The sequence below is a fragment of the Strongylocentrotus purpuratus genome, unplaced genomic scaffold (assembly GCF_000002235.5).
Source record: "Strongylocentrotus purpuratus isolate Spur 01 unplaced genomic scaffold, Spur_5.0 spur5_scaffold_15, whole genome shotgun sequence".
NCBI lineage: Eukaryota > Metazoa > Echinodermata > Echinoidea > Camarodonta > Strongylocentrotidae > Strongylocentrotus > Strongylocentrotus purpuratus.
Window position 1 is genome coordinate 6,936,096 of NW_022145600.1, and position 17,755 is coordinate 6,953,850.

General features: G+C 37.1%; 1 protein-coding gene across 2 annotated transcripts in view; it reads left to right on the top strand.

Annotated features, from left to right (window-relative positions):
- Positions 1 to 17,755, top strand: part of LOC105443132 (mitotic apparatus protein p62) — a 55,880-nt gene that overhangs the window by 18,881 nt on the left and 19,244 nt on the right. For both annotated transcript variants that reach the window (XM_030985460.1, XM_030985462.1), the window contains 2 exons: positions 3,057 to 3,153; positions 11,532 to 11,579. In XM_030985460.1, the coding sequence (XP_030841320.1) occupies positions 3,057 to 3,153; positions 11,532 to 11,579 (145 nt within the window). The remainder of the gene's footprint in view (positions 1 to 3,056; positions 3,154 to 11,531; positions 11,580 to 17,755) is intronic.

A 17,755-nucleotide genomic window follows, 5' to 3' on the forward strand; every position in this document is an offset into this window, starting at 1 on the left:
TGCCAACCCTCCCGAATAATCCGGAATATCCCGTTTTTCTGGATTTTTAGGACCCCCTAAAAAGTTTTTTTTTTTTTTTTTTTTTTTTTTTTTTTTTTTTTTTTTTTTTTTTTTTTTGTTGTTTGTGTTGCTTAAGCCAAATTAAGCTTGTTTTATCATATGCCTCGATGTGAGAGTTCACATATTGCATGCGTTGAAGGGCTGCATGATTGAGCAGTGAATTTGTATTCGCTTTTTTGCACAGATTAACTGCGTATTGCCAGTTACACTGCCGCTGCATGTGCGAACGCCTGTTAAGGGTACAGATTTCTTATTTTCGAAGACATACCGTGCTAAAAATTCTTAATTCTCATTTTCAAATGTTGGCAGGTATGCATGTAAGCTCCAGCATCCCCTACCCCGTTCAAAATATTCTGGTGATGCCCCTGCCCACAGTATGCCTGTAATTTGTACAGTAGTGGCAAGTGATATAAATAGACTCGCCCAAAATCTGGTTTGATTTTGGAACTGGTGCACATCATTTTGATGAAGATGTTATTTGGCAGTTGCTAGACGTAAATAATCTACAAATGTAAGATGATGGGTACATGTGTGGAGTACCTAACTAACAACATCCCCGGCTACTTCGCAACATACAGTGTACTTGGAAACAGACCTGTTTACAACTTCGCTGGTTAATGAAGGCTTCTGCACTGCCAATTTGGCGACTTTTAAAGCCCCACTACACTACTTATAGTTACTTGCGTCCTCTATATAGAAAACAATGCCTAATCGCTGACCATTGGTCCCCCATGATCCTCTTTTTCTTATGTTAATTGAGAACTGATTTGATGAGATAACCACCTGTTGGTCATAAATCTGAAGGCTAATCCTGGTGATTGTCAACACCTGTTATTGGGTAAACGCCCGAAAGGTGTCAAATTCCCGTGAGAGCCCACTCCCATGCATCTTTAATTTCATTCAGCCATTCATAACTATTGATCCTCCTGTTCTTAACCTTGATAAAATTTTTGGATGAAATAAAGTCCCTAAAGATTTATGAAATAGGGGATAGAATCACCCACGAACAAAAAAGGCACAAGCACAAAAAACCTACTTATTTTCTACACAATGTTTGCTTACATGTTATTTTGTTTTGATTAGGATTTATGATTTTGATATTGAAATTTTAAGAAGAAAAATCAACCCTTTTAAAATAATTTTTGTGAGTAGATGACACACTGGATAGAAATAAGTTATTGTTTTCCCATGCAGATTAAGAATATAGAATTTCAAAGAAACGTGTTGGCATAATTTCTGTCCAAATACCTTATGCCAGGTGTATTTTGGTATTTAAAAATCGTAGGACAGAGAAGAAAAAAAATCCCTGTTGCAACTTTGTATGAGAAAACTTATGTAAGATAGCCATCAGAAAGGAAATGAACCGATGTCGATGGATTATAGAAAAAGGGTTCATCCATCTTTCATCTCACACCAGAGCGTTGCCCTGTCCTGTAGATGCTGATGCCATGAATCATTGTTATCGGTTGAGAAGCCGATTTGACGCAGGAAATCATTCTTGTACGTCTGCCCCCTATCTCGTCTTTTATGAGACATTTCCTATCCTGCACTGATTGGGGTCTGTTTTCCATTCCGCACCAGATCCTGTCGATTAAAAGTGCACGGCCCCGGGCGCCTGGCACTGATTAAGGCCACCGTCTTATCTTCCTTGTTGTGCGAGGGGACATCAGGGGGGACCTGCCAGGAAAAGATGACACAAATTATGACATGGTCTTGATCCCCCGGTGTGCATCCTTGTCGCAACGGTTTTGAAACCGTTGGGGGAAGTTTGGCTTGCGAAGAGTGATGCTATCGTCCTGGAAGCGAGAGGGGAGATTCGTTTGGAAGCCGTCGAAATTGACGCCACATTCCTGGGGCTGTTGTGATACAAATCAAGGAGAATTGGTTTATGGTGGATGCTTGGCGGCGGGATGGGTCGGGGAGACGAGGACAGGGTCATCAAGAGTTTTGACCTTTTCATAGAAAGGGAAAGTGAGAATTGATTGTAATGAAGAGGATGGGATGATTTAGAGAGATATATTCACACGTTTTGAAGTTAAAGGTGTTTTGTCTGCTTCATGAATACGAGGATGGAGATTTCATAAATTGTCTATTGTTTGCCCTCCGAAGATAAAAAAGTTTAAAAAATCAACTCTTAAACATTTAGATTGTGAAGTAAAAATAAGATGAAGACTTTTTATGATGCAAAATTTCTTTTTCTAAAATAGGGGATGATTTTTCTTTCTGTTATCATCTTTGTTACATACTTCAAGCAATGTAGACCTTGCATTTTCACACTGATATTTTGAATTATAATGACATATTGACGATAATAATCTTTATGCATCCATTATGAAGTTTAGGGTCATGAGGTCAAAGGTCATGGGGCTCATTATGTATGCAAAAATAACTTGTGATCGTATTAACATTAGAACCGACGGATGGATTACTATCAAACTCAGAACATGTATGTATGTTGCAGAGCCAATGAACTGATTAGATGTTAGGGTCATGAGGTCAAATATCAAAGGGTCATACATGTATCTGAAAAATAGCTTGTAATCAACTTAATCAAGATATTCTGAGAACCTATTAATGGATTAAAATGAAACTTGAATTTTAAATAAAATCGCTCAATGGCAGAGGCATAATTTTCAAAGATCCATCTAGTTTGTTTTTGTTGTTGAGCCCAGCATTGTGGAATGTTTGAATAGTTGGCATCTATTTGATGTTGGGCATAAAACTCATGGTCTTTAATGGAAAAGGCCAGAGGATTTACTTCATTTCTTGTACCAGGATGGGGGAAGTGTGAATTTTCTTCCGCCCAAATTGTGTGTGAAAGATCATCATGCTCTTAATTCAATAAATGATCTTCAGACCACCCAACATCTTGTATCCATTTCAGAAATTGCATTCAAAGCATGTTTCTTTGTTTCTTCTCATCTTTATGTTGTATAATGATGATTATGAAGATGATGGCGATGAAGATGACAGTGATTTCTATTTTCTTCTAACAGCGAGGAGGATGATGAGGATGAGGAGGGCATGGATGACGAGGATGAGGAAGAAGAGGAGGAGGATTCATCGCCCGCGAAGCCAGCAAAGAAAGCAAAGGTAAGACGCTTTTTTTGTTATTTTTAGCAGATGTTACTACATTTATTGATAAATCAAATCCAAAACAATCAAATAACAATAAAAGTATAATAATATAATTGATTTACATAAAGAGTGACAACTGAAATACACACACATACAAATACATATACAGTCAAACCTGTCTATAGCGACTGCCCAAGGGAAACGCAAAAAGTGGTCTTTGTAGACTGGTTCCTTTAAAGCATGTTTCAATGAGAAACCATTTTCAAGGGAAACAAAAAGTCTGGTCCTTGTAGACAGGTGGTCACTAAAGCAGGTTTGACTGTATATATATATATATATAATTGAAAACTTGAAAGTATGGAGGCAAGTAGAAGAATCAAGATAAGTGCAGAGACCAACTATCGTAAGCATGAATGCTTGAGTCGATAGCAGCCGATGTTGATGATTACTAAATAAAACTTGAGTTTATATCTCTCTTGTCATGAGATAATTATCACTTTGTTTAGTATCATTAGATGGGATGTTTACTCCTCTTTCAGATGATACCATATTTGTTGTGATTTTGCAGCCATGGAATGAGCAGTTCATCAGAATAAGGGGCAGGGTCAAAAGTGAAGAGTTGCAAAATGCACCGGAAAGCACTGGTATTATTATTATGTAGTGCACTACACAGCAGCCCCTACACTCTTCAAAGAAAGAAGAATGCACAGCCGAAAAGAGCAGTGCATTTTGCAACTTTTAACTTTTGACCTTGCACCTTAATTTGATGAAATGCACATTCCGCGACTGTAACATCTTGAAAAGTATGATGTCATGAGGAATAAACACACTTTCTAATGATGCTAAACATAGCGATGATTGTGCCAGAACAAGAGAGAAGTTATTAATTAAACTTCTTTTTTGGGGTTTTAGTAATTAAACCTGTCTGTAAGGCCTCAAGGGGAAGAATGAAAGGTGCCCGCTATTAAGTTATAGGTCTGCATTTTACTAAACTTTAAACCTGATCCTGGTTAAAGCTTGGCCTAAAGTTAAGTTCAACAAAGGAAGAAAGACTCAAGGTCTACATATTTTCCCATTGCTAAACATGACTAATGGGGCTTTGCAAGAAAGTTGCAATCAATTGCAAATCCCCCAAACCAAGCGTAAGTCTTGCGATTAATTGCAAATTTGCAATTAATCGCAACTCAATTTTTTTGCATCATGCAATTAGTAAGAGGAGGGGGAGAATAAAAGCTAGATCTAGTTAACTTAATATAATTCTTAAAACTTTAATCTGAACAAACTCCTAGGAAATTTAGGAGACTAGTGGGGCGTTGCCAGAAAGTTGAGTTCCAATCGATTGCAAATATCATTTGCAAATTTTGCAACTTGCAATCGATTGCAACTTTCTTGCAACGCCCCATTAGTCCTGACATCAGGTTAAACTGAATTAGAATATGGTCACTTGCATTGCTAAAGGGCGTTCTAGATGGGTTCTTCAATATGCCGCTGAGAGACAAGAAATGGGATTGATGGAATCTAGACGAGTAATGACCAGTTCAAGTGTTTTTGTTATTTGTTTGTTTATTTTGGTTGAGATTAAAGGTACTCTGGTATTGGTAATGACAGAAAATGCAAAAGAATGAAGAATTCACACAGAATCAAAGGAAACTCACTGATTACCGTATTTGCCGGCGTATAGGCCGCAGTATTTTTGGAAGAGAAAATATCAAAAAGTCGGGGTGCGGCCTATGCGGCGAAAGAGTAAATTTTTTTTTTTTTTTTTTTTTTTTAAATTTTATTTATGGCGCTATGCCTGGCAATGTCTTCCAGCTCAGTAATCAGTGTGTTGACTCACCACTCGGAAACTACAACAACACTCAAATTTGTCTGTCATCTTTGTTTGAAAGTAATCTTTCTGACAGATCTCAATATGTAGTTTATAATAATAATTCCTCAATTTTTTTTCTATAACAAATGGTGTACCACAAGGTACACCATTGGTACCATAGGTACTCTATTGTGTTTAATTTACATTAATGATCTTACACATTCTTCTAAAAACGACATTGTTACTATTATTTGTGACAAGTTTACAAGCACAAATCAGCGCCTTTAACTGCACCTCGATGTTAAATGAAGGTCCTTCCCCGCGTGGGTTTTCGGCAACAAAACATCAACAACAACCAAAAAAAAAAAAAAAAAAAAAAAACTATTTTTTTTTTTTTTTTTTTTTTTAATTATTTTTTTTATTTTTTTATTTTTAATGTCAAAATCGGGGGTGCGGCCTATACGGCGGTGCGGCCTTTACGCCGGTAAATACGGTATTCAAGACCCCAAATGAATGACATCAGTTAAATAATTGCGGTAGAAAAGTTATAATATCCAAGTTATGAGCAAAAAACAAAAACAAAAACTAAGAAAATTGACCTGCAAATCCCTGCACTGTCTTAACTTTGTGGTCTTATAAAGTGCAAATGTGAGTTGCGATTCTAAGTGTATTTTCCTGCAACAATTCCAAATAACCAGTTTACTGCATGATATTCAATTTAGAATAAATGGTAACAATTTTTTCTTTGGAGTTGTAATTTAATTATTGGAAGCTCAAGAATAGCTTTAAGATGTAATCGAAACTGACATTGGTTATGTAGCCATTTTAAGAAACCATTATCTTTGTACTTTGAGTAAGCATCTACTGCAGACTTCAACATGCTTGAGGTTGATAACAGTTTGAAATGCTAAAATACTGTTTAAGTCATTTAAAGTGTATTTGTTTTAAAGGTATTTGGGTAATTTGGCAATATTATTATCATTATGATAACATGGATACTTGTTAATTTAAAAATAATAGTAACTTTGACAAAGACTGCATTTTATTACCCATTACGTTGTAATTTCTAACCATCTTTCTTCTAATCTGAATTCCAGTTTTAAGTTCAGTATTAGCTAGGAAAACGTGTGTATAATATATGGAGCCACATTTTTAGCATTGTCTTATTTCTGTGTATCACCAGTGGAATATTGATAATACTGCCATCTGTGGTGAACCTTATGTAGTGAAACAAAAACTGTGCACAGGTGAAATGCGTGTGTGCACTTATATTGTGCTGCACACTGAAGATGGTTTATTTCTTTTACAATTACAAGTCGAAGTCATTGGGGGATAAGTTTGCTACTTTTATTTTGTTCATGTAAGGGGGGGGGGGGTATAAAAGAGAAGGAAGAAGGGGGATGGGACTTTAATCTACAAAGGTATGCATTTGACTTTCACAATACCATGGGGACCCAAAATCAATTGATCTGTGACAAAGATAAAGTTGCAAAATCACCCCAAATAAGTACAATATTTGATTTGTTAAAAAGAGTTTTTGACAGGGTGCAATGTAAATAGGACCTGCATGCAACAATGCTAGGAAGTAAAAGAGAGAGAGGGAGAGGGATGGAGAGACGGAGACAGAGAGAGAAGGAGAGGGAGGAAGGGAGAGAAAGATAGAGAGAGAGAGAGAGATAAGGGGAAAGAGATGGGGAGAAAGAAGTGCACATGTAGGTTAATGTTGTAGGGTGATTGAGGAGCTGTGTGGGATAGGCTAACACTTTATTAGGCGTGGGCAGCACAAATGAAATAGATTTCTCTCTCGTACTGTGTATGTCAGTCTAAGAATCATCCATCATCGTCATAGACATCCTTTATGATTCTGTTTACCCCCTCTATTTAAAATTCCTTCACACTATGCTTTCATCGAGAGCAAAAGGAAGAGAGTTGTTCTATTGCAAGGGAGAAAGGAATATTTTTGATGATCTAAGAGATTGCAAGAACCAATATTCGCTTGCTGATGAAGTTCACCAACCAAATATTGATAGTGATATATTTTTCTGCGACGGGGTAAAAATATGAGTGACACCATATTGAACCTGACTTTTAAAAAAAAGTCCATCTTTAAAGGAATGTAAAAACAAACAGCCAAGATATTTTGATATCAGAATTTGATACAAAAAAATTGAAATATTTTTGAAGAAATTACCTTTTTTTTTAAAGCTGCTCATCAGTGTTCCTTCATATTTGAAAAAACTTTACAAAAAAATATTTGATCAATTTTTCTGGATTTTCTGTATAGCTTGTACAGTGAGTTCTATCTTGAATTTTTAGTTATAGCATATTAAAAAAACTTGAAGAGATATTTGGATTAAATGAGGTATCATTCTTTTCTGGTATTCAGGCCTTTAAGCTGGATTCGAGCATATAAGAATGGTATTTCCTCTCTTGCAGCTCTCTATTTTAAGAGACGGAGAGAAAAGAAGAGGGAGAGAGATAGAAAGAGAGAGAGTGAGAATACATCAGGAAGGCTGAGAAACGGGTCAATATGACAGCTTGTGTTTGAATAAACTGATTTTTGTTTTCTTCAAAAGTTTAAACCTTTATTTTTCTGGCTTGAGTTAGGTGAACGGAATTCATTTAAGGTCCGAAGTGGGAAATTATTTTGAATGCTATTTGAAATGTGATACACAACAACATCACATGCTTAACAAGAATATAAATAGCATGTTAAGTAGGCTTTTCTTCTTTTTTTTTCTCACTTTGTCAACATCAGTGAACATTCTTTGTATGCACCCCATCGTTGTTTAAGTTGATCATTGTTTATTACTTTGAGCTTTCGCTAACTTCAACTTTAAAACTTCAACTTTAAAACTTCAATGGTCTCATTTGAGCAGTGCATTAGTAAGTGTGATTTTAAAAAAGGTTGTTTTCTCAATGAAGGTTAAAATGGCTGACGAGCTCACTAGCAGACTCAATGCAAAAGAAATTAAGCATGCACAAACCTCAATTTTGAAGTCAACTTCCGTTTGAACCTTCAAATAAATTAATTTTCCCCTTTTAATGCTCTTTCATTGTTGATGTATCAAATACCTCTTCTAGTTTTTATGGATGGTTAAATGCCTTCTAAAGAATACATGTATATTTTTTCTATTTTCTATTTTCCCCTTTAAATACATTGCAGGGGCATTCACGTTTACTAAAAATTCTGTCTTAAATAGTACCCTTGAAAATCTACAGCAAAAGGATATTATAAATTGTAACAAAAGGATTTTTAAATATGGCCTTTACGTTAGCCATTCAAATTTTCAATGGATTATTGTGCTTTCTTGATTGAAATTGTCATTGGATTATGTTAATGTAATGTTCACGAAAGTTCAATAAGCAATGCAATCCTTTATACCTTATGGCTTGCCATTGGCAATTTTGGATTTGTATAAATTATGAAAAAGTGTAACATGTCTACAACTTATTCTCTCTTTGTATAAATGTATGAAAAAATGTAACATGTCTACAAATTATTCTCTCTTTATTAAGTATTTTAAATCTTTATTTCCAACACAAATTGGCAATGGCTTTTTCAAAGCATTATTTCATATTTTATGCAGCCAGTTTCATTTTAGAAGATGTGTTCTTGCCTTTGTAGTGGAAGTATTATTAGTCACAAAGTGATGTCTTTACCAATTTAAAGAAAGAAAACTGATCTCTTGTAAAAAAAAAACCTCTCTTGAAAATCCTGTAGCCTTTAAAAAGGTACAGCTTTTATTCTTCTAAGTTTTCATTCATCTAAGATTGTTTTAGTTATGATTGATTGAAAAATTCATCATCCAAAACAAGAATTATTGAATGCTCCATCGTAAGATATACTTTAAAATGAAAGCATGTTATCATTGCTATCGTTTCGATGGGGGTAAAGGGCATGAGTTTACAGCATCCATTCCAGTTTGACTAATTGCTTTTTAACAACATTAATCATTTAAGATTGATCAAGGGAATTTATCATTATCAGATAAAAGACATAATACATGCCACATGTTTGATGGTATTAATAATTCATTTAAATGAGTCATTTTATTTATGTTCGCAACAGAAAGCTATTTCACAGAATATATCTAACAAAATATCTTTGTCAGGAAAGACAAATATCCCACATTCTTTGGATGGTAAATAAATGAGTCAGGATCTTTCTTTTATATTTATGTATGAACTAGATTTCTATTTTAAGGAATATATATATACGAAATATCAAACTAAAGAATACCAGTATATACTTTTATAGTATGCCACATCTTCGGTGTGGAATTCAGGGACCCATTTCACAAAGCCTTTTTTCAATGACAAATGAAAAAAAAAATCAGTGACAAATCTGTTGATAACCAATCAGAAGCAAGGATTTCAGTAGCTTATAACAAAACTTGTCATTTGTCACTGATGACAAGTTTTGTGAAACACCCCCCTGATGAGTCATGAGCTGCATTTACAATGCAAGCAAAAAAATCTTCTATATTTCTCACATTCCGGCAAACACGACAAAAAAGTGAAATAAAAAAAATCTCAATCTTGAGTGTGGTTTTCTTAAATGCTAGCAGAAATCTTTACCCACTTGTGAGTCGAAGCTTTCACTCATTATTTTTAGAACCTGATATTATTACCATAATTACCTAGGATTTGTTAATTGGGACGTAGACTTTTAGTACCGTAATTCTCTGTGACACACTATTTTCCGCCGAAAAAAAATGGAAAGTCGGGGTGCGTCTTAAACACAGGAACAAGATTTTTTTTTTTTTTTTTTTTTTCTCGCCCCCCAAAAGTGGGGTGCGTCTCATACACGGAAATTTACGGTAATGATCAACTGTTCCTGTATTTCATCCTACATAACCAAAGATCCCGGTTATCATCCGTTCAAATTTGGTCCTATGAAACATGCATTTTCAGTACACCTGCTTCACGTTAGGTGTTCCTTTTACTTGGTGTATTTGTTCAGCATTCTTGAGGCAATATAGTAGAGTTGGAATATATACTAGCCTAATATATAAGTTTTGATAATGATTCAATCACAAAAGCCGCTCAAGTGTTTGTTTGAGATCACTATTTCTAGTGAAAAGGGGGTTTCTGCACCGTCTGTGATAATACAGTGTGTTTCAAATCTGTTTTTGTCCACTAGTTATTTGAAGAAGCATACATAAATTCATGTGTAAAAATCTTCCTTCTTATCCCATCCCATCCCACCCTACTTTATCATTGGAGCTGTATCTATCTGTCTTTCTGTCTGTCTCTCTGTCTCTCTCTCTCTGCCCCTCCCCCTCTCCCCCTCTCTCCACCTCTCTGCTCTTCATGCTTTGCTTAAATAAGTCATCTCTTGTCTTGTATTTTTCATGACTATTGTCTCTCAGTCTATCTTTCTCTCTATCCCTTCGCCCTGCCCTCCCCCGTTTCTCCCGCCCTGTCTTCTCTCTTTTCCCGCCCCCTCTCTCTTTTCACTCCCCTCTCTCTTTCACCTCCCCTCTCTCTCTTTCACCTCCCCTCTCTCTCTTTCACCTCCCCTCTCTCTCTTTCACCTCCCCTCTCTCTCTTTCACCTCCCCTCTCTCTCTTTCACCTCCCCTCTCTCTCTTTCACCTCCCCTCTCTCTTTCACCTCCCCTTCTTTCTTTTTCCTCCCCTTCTCTCTTTCCTCCGCCTCTCTCTTTCCTCCGCCTCTCTCTTTCCCTCCGCCTCTCTCTTTCCCTCCGCCTCTCTCTTTCCCTCCGCCTCTCTCTTTCACCTCCCCCTCATCTCCCTTTCCCTCCTTCTTGCTCCCTTCCTCTCTCCTATTCCCCCCCCCCCATCTCTCTTTCTATTTTTGTTGGCCATATTCTCTCTCTCTCTCTTCCTCCTCTCTTTCTCTCTCTTCCTCCTCTCTTTCTCTTTCATCTTCGCTATGTACCCATTCAAGCAAACTTAGTGACCCAGTGAACTCCAAAGCACACTAATCAAAAATTCTATGAAAAATCACCCTGAAAAGGGGGTGTTTGGTTTGGAGTGAGGCACGCGTAATGTTTTCAAGGACTTGAATTAGCATTGAAATCATGAAAGCGGATTCATTTTCAAAGATTGTTTGATTCAAAATTGAGAGAGGGAGAGAAGAAAAAAACTAATATTAGAAAAATCACCAGTATTGGAGTCATTGACCCTCTACATGATCTAAAGCTTGTTTTTCGATAACAAATCTTTTTTTAAATGTTAGATTTTTCAACCTCTTTTGTAGGAATATGCAAGTCTCGATTGCCTGGAAAATATGTTATTTTCATGTACATGTATGTTTGCTTGCTGTTCTTTTGTTTTCAAACTTTCTTTGTACATCTGTGAAGTGATAAATGTTGATATTAGGTACTTATTACTTCTTTATAAAGTTGCTTTAATTTGTGATTAATACCGCGTTTTCATCTCTGTTAGATATTATTCTATTGCAAATATTTAATTTATCTCGTTGTTTTTTGGAATGAATTTAATCTTTATGAACTTAACAATGTTTTTGCTTTTGTGGAAAATGATTTAAAATGTGATTGAATACTGGAAGATAAGCTACTAATCACTATTTCAATCTTTTGTTTTCTTTCCTAGGGCAAAGTGAACGGAACGGCTAAACCTAAGGGAACACCCAAGTCACAGGTAAGGATGTTCATTGTCTTTGCGGATCCAGAAAGGAGTTGACTCTTTGTTCTGGCTGTTAAAGTGGGTCTGCGCTACTTGTAGCTACATGTACTTGCGCCCTATATACAGCAAAGAATCCCTAAGCGGTACCCGTTGGTCCCCCATGATCCCCTTTTTCTTATGGTAACTGAGAGCTGATTTGATGAGATAACCACCTGCCATGCAGGGAGGTCTAATCCCTCCTGGTCAAACTAGTGCAGAAAGGCTTTAACAGACAAGTGAAATGATCTGAATCCTTATCCTTATGCATCGGTCTTGTGGTAATGACTTTCCACACACTGTCTGTTCAGAGCCGGAAGGGGGGTTAAAGAGAAGGTTGAGTTCTGGGAAGAGGTGAAAAATAATTTGTGAGCGTTATCATTGTTAATATGAAAGTGTGGAAGAACATCAGATAAAACATGTTCCCTGAAAAGCCTTTTCTGATCGATTCCACACCGTTTCCTTCACAATGCAATTGCATGACCAGAACTCAATTTCATCTTTAACCCTGTGTTAGACTATAATAGTTAACGCCATTCTGGCTCCATGATTGGTAAGCTAGATCTTTGTCATTATGTGGGTTGGCAGGCAGAGCATCCAACCTCATTCTGTTCCTCCTTCCCACCCATCTCAAACAGGAGGCAGTGTGATAGCTTAGTTGTACAGCAGTCGACTTAGAACCAGGAGGTCCTAGGTTCAAACCCACCCAAATTATTGCATCTTTAATTAATGTATTAATGGGGTAGGGGGTAAATCTTAAACCATGGCCCCTTTCCACCCTCCTTAAATAGGAAGAGGGGATTATGGCTCAGTGGTAGAGCAGTAATCTCATAACCAAAAGGTTCTGGGTTCAAAGCCCCCCAAGTTGTTGCACTAGTACTTGTAGCTTTTATGAGTGCATGAATGAAATTACAAGTTGTGCATCTAATGTCTTTGATGGTTTAGGGTCATAGAAATATTGAAGAGTTCAGATTATAAAAGGTGCTTTTCTATGAAGTGCTTCAATGCTTTGTGCTTGCTGTTAATGGAAGGCTTTGTTAACACCAATATTAGCTGATTTGTTATTGACAACCTTTTTTAATTAATGAAGAGTCACCCATATCTTGTGCTTGTGCCATTTCTCAATCCCCTTGTTGAGCAATTTTTTCAAAATTCAATATTTGTTATGCATGTTTAAAAGGCAGATGTGTGTATGTGATGCTTACAATATGTGTTGACTGATTGCTGGAATGTGGTAAATCAAATCAAATCAAAGTGTATGTTTCCCAAGTAATTTTTATGACTTTGTATTTTGCGTGTTTGAGGACATTTATAACATTAAATCCATTTCTTGCTTCTTACATTCCCTTTTGTTGCAAAAGCAACGTAGCAGTTATAAATTAATACGTGTAGGAGATCCTTCAGACATTTTAGTAAATAAACAGAGTGATTTAAGGTGAAACTTTTGACCCGAAAAGGGAACCGATTTGGAGGTAGATTAATGTTCCATATAACCCAGTGATGCTGAATATTCCATTTGGGTGAATTTACGAGGATGTTAAAAAAGTGTAAGTTTACTGTTTATTTGTGATATATGAAAGGACCCTCTGTATCCTTTTCTGGTCCATAAACATAAAACTTGATAAAAGATTTAGATCAGTAATCAGTGTCTGTAGCCACAAGTCAATTGAATCTGGGCTCCTTTTTATTCCCCAAACCAAGGTAATTCGTTCTAGTAAAATAGGGGAGGAAGGGAGAAATTTGTAAGAGAAGAACAGAGAAGTAATATCCATCAATTGAAGTTCAATCACTGTTTTGGTAGAAATGAGTGGTGATTTGGGGGATCTATAAAAGGTAACCCTTCCTGTACTTGAAGTTTGTGTGTGTACTTTCTTTGTGAGTAGATTTGTTTGTTAGATATCGCTTTATTGCGATTGCTACATAGGCTAACAATGGGAAGAGGAAGGGCTTAATCTCCGCCATATATCATCTCGATAGCGCCGCGTCACCCTCACAAAAAGCTGCCCATTTTAATCTTCGGTTTGATTGCTCTACGTTGGAACCACCTAGAGTTGAAAGGGGGGCCCGGCCATTTTTTTTCTCTCTCCCTTTTTAATGGGATGAGCCTCTCTTCTTGCACATCCTCTCCGATTGTAGCTGTCATATATCATCGCTAAATGAAGATGGGGGGCAAAAAATTGCTGCTTTGCCAAATATTTTCAGGTCCTTTGTGAGAGCGAAAAACCACAAGACTCAACTGCAAGTCACAATGGCCCGAAATGTATTTTTCTTTCTCCCCGTTTACTCGTAACCCTATTACAATTAAAGGTGATATTTGTGAAGCGACGTGCATCCGAGGGTTCCCGACTCGCATCAAGCTCATTTCTGATGGATTTACCGAGTATTGTGTGCGAGAGGTCAGAGTTCAAATGGCTCAATGCTCTGGGTTATTGTCTACTGTTAATGCTGCGGTTCCCTTTGAAGTGCAGCTCGGATGTTTGATTGTGGGTATTTCTGATTGTCGAAAGAGCTTTTTGATTTACTGCTCTCGCTCCTAGAAGTGACTCAGCTTTAGTAAATCTGAAACGCTCTCTCTCTCTCTCTTTTCCTTTCATCACCCGTACTGACCATTAGGTGTATATTGTACCACGATTCATCAACTGTTCAAGATTACTTTAGCCCTTTTATTAAGATCTTGTTCAATTAACGTCTTCCTAGGTCAAATTTTTGGAAAAGGCTGATCTTTCGAGGTGTTTGTAAAATACTTTCAACTTGCTTTATAGCAATTCATTTGAGATTTAGAGATTAAAACTGTGATTCTATTCACATGTTTAATCTTTATGCTTCTTGAATGGCAAAAGGAAACCTTGATCGTACACTGTGTTTTAAAAGTTTGGAACATAGAAAAAAGTACATTGTATATTTGGAATCTGATATTTTTTTACTTTTATCTTTGATTTATATATCTCTTAAAATCATTTAAAGTTAATAATTTGAAGACGGGTGAATTATTCAAAGGACATTCACTTTGATTTAAAATTTCCCTTGTTTAAATGAAATGATAAAGAATAGTCATATCTCTTGCAAGAGAGACACAGCAATTCCAGAATCAAAGTGGAGCTGAACTGCCCAACATTTTGCCAAGTATTTTTCCAAGATTATAGATACTAGGGATAAACATTAAAAAAATAAATATATAATGTATTATTTAAACATTATCATGACCGGCATTAAAGATCTATGCCAAGCAGACCCTTATTTTCTGATATGATCATTCGAGAGCCAGAAGGGCGCTAACTTTATATCGGTACATGACTCAATGGCCTTTCTGCTTTCAACAGACAATGTATCTGATCCATAACATGTAGTTGTGTTACAGTGTCTTGTCCAATTTGTTTGTGTTGTTCAAGAATAATTGCGACGAGACCGTCGAGAATCGCTTCAGATTTGGCTAACTTTTCAGAAGAGTTCCAAAGCCAAGACGATTTGGGGGAGCATCCTTGTTGCTAGGCAACCTGCCAGGGGTCCACTAGTCTCTGGTCAGACACCGTCGCGTTGTTGGGATGATAAGGCGTCGATGACCTTTGGACGAGACCCCCTTAAATTCCGCCGCTTTGCGTGATTGTCATCCATAAATAGCAACAGGATAGGGATGCTCTTTGGTGTAGCCTGTATGTTTACCTCTAGCCATTCGCAAGTGCTAATCTGGGCTTGGAGGATGCGAGCGAAAGCCACCTTGGAGTAGAGTATGAGGAAGAGAGGCACGGGGGGGGGGGGGTGGCGTTGTGAGGGACGGAGCATCGTGAGAAGCATGACATCACTCGCTCGGTCTCGTCGGTCGCGCACTTGGCAGTGTCGTCAAGGAAATCCACTCCATGACGTGTTAGTCTGCAGAGGGTTGCCAATGAGGGCATCGTCTGCCCCTCTCGAGTGCATCTTCATCGGCTCTTAGGCGAGGCTCGTCTGTCTCATGTCTTGCCAAATCATGGTCACTACATCTCTTACTTTTGCTCTCTGTCTCTCTCTCTCTCTCATTCTCTCCCCCTTTCTCTTCAAGCTTATCCTCTTGAATTTTCTTTTGCTTGCATCCTGCCCTTATCCTGTATCTGGAACAAAGCTTAGTACATCTTAATCTCTGCCTCTGTGTCTCTTTCTCCCCCTCTCTCTCTCTTTCTCTCTTTTCTCCCATCTCTTTCTACCTTCTTTTTGTCTCTTTCTGTCTCTCTTCCTTGTTCTCTCTCTCCTTTCCTTCCTTGTTCTCTCTCTCCTTTCCTCTCTAAGTTTTATCTTTCTTTATCCTCACAAATCCCATTGTGTCTCACTCCCCCCCCCCTCTCTCTCTCTCTCTCTCTCTCTCTCTCTCTCTCTCTCTCTCTCTTTCTCTCCCTTTACTTTTATATGCATATATTTGTTCCCCTCTCTTTCTCTCTCTCCCTCTTGTTATTCTCTGTCTGTCTTTCATATTTTCTATTATTCACTCTTGTTTTCTTGTGCCAACTCCACTCCAATCCATGCATTTTACCAGGGTAATTCCCCCATGACATAACAAGTGTACTTGCAGTCTTGCAGGGATCGTCATTCATTATAAATATATTTTGAAAAATATCTTGAAGCATACTTGACTAAAAATATTGGAAATTGACCATAGCGATAAGTGGCTTATTAAACTTTGTGTATGAAGTATACAGTATGTTCATATTATTTATAAAATAAAAGAAATTAGTCATCATCTCGCAGTGCTTAGTCATCACTTGTCAAACTTTTTGTTCTTCTTTTCTTTTTCTTTTTTTTGTATGTGTGTGCTGTTTCTGTTCAGACTATTCTCAATGGACAATTCCTTTCAATTAAGCATTATTCAACTAGCTTTACAATTTATCAGAGTTGTTTTCCCCTCTTTCTTTCCTAGAACAATTGCGTTCATTATCAACATCTTCAGTTTTTAGAAATTAACTAGCAAACAGTTTTTATGTTGATGTTGTGCTCATCAAAATTTTCAGCTTTCTGGCATACCTACATGTACATGTATAACAATACAAAATAAAATTTTTTTTTACATGAAAAGACTTTTATTTAAGCCAGTAATTACAATCTTAATCCCCAGACTGAATTGCTAATGCTATTCTGGGAATAGTCATCATACTAACCATGCATCTAGGGCGATGGTGTACCGGTATCTCCTATTTTGTTTTAGTTTCAAGTCGTTTCAAATCAATAACACTCTAGAAATGAAGATAAATTGCCTTTTGAGTACCTGGTAGAGCAATATTGCCAAAATAGTTTGATGAGTAAAAGAATGTTATTATTAAATAACAAAATTATGTTGTTTTGTCATATGGGGATTGACAAATAATCCGGAAATGGTCTGGGGCCAACCACAGACCTCTTTGTAGCCCTCTTTGGCAACTGGTTTCAGAGTAACCAAGTATTGTTGTAGCAAGAGAATCCTTGTGTCGTTCGTTCTGTGATTGATTTGTTTATTTCAACCATGATGCAAACTGAAAAACAACAAAGGATGGCCACCCGCTTCTGTGCAATATCGCTTCAGTAAACCAGACCCCTAAGCACTACAGGAACCTTTTTAAAGCGGGACTGCACTACTTGTAACTACTTTGGCCCTCTATAGAGCAAACAATGCATAATCAGTGACTGTTGGTCCCCCATGGTTCCCTTTTTCTTATGTTAATTGAGAGCTGATTTGATGAGATAACTACCTCTCAGTGACCATGCAGGGAGGTCAAATCCCTCCATGCCAAACTAGGGCAGACAGGCTTTAAAAGCTTGTTATCCTATCATAAATGCTCCTCTTACGGACACCCGAGGGGGGTATTTTATTCAAATGTCTTCACCTTCTGTTTTATTCGTCCACATGTCTTCAAGGTGATGTGGCCGTCTGTAATAACTTGCTTAATAATGCTTTTAAAGGCATCGTTTACTAATCTGAGAAGCATGACCCTACCTGTTATCAGTGTCTGTGATACGGTGTAATATTGAAGCCCTGGAAAAACTGCGCTTCACAATGCTCAGGAAGGGCTTCAAAAAATTAAAAAAACTTTGAGTGACAGGTTTTACCATACTCATTTTCCCCAATAGACTAAACTGTTCAAAACCGTTTGGCAAACAGTTTTTGATATTTCTAATTCCACTCACAAATATCTTGATGATCAGACAGGCGATCG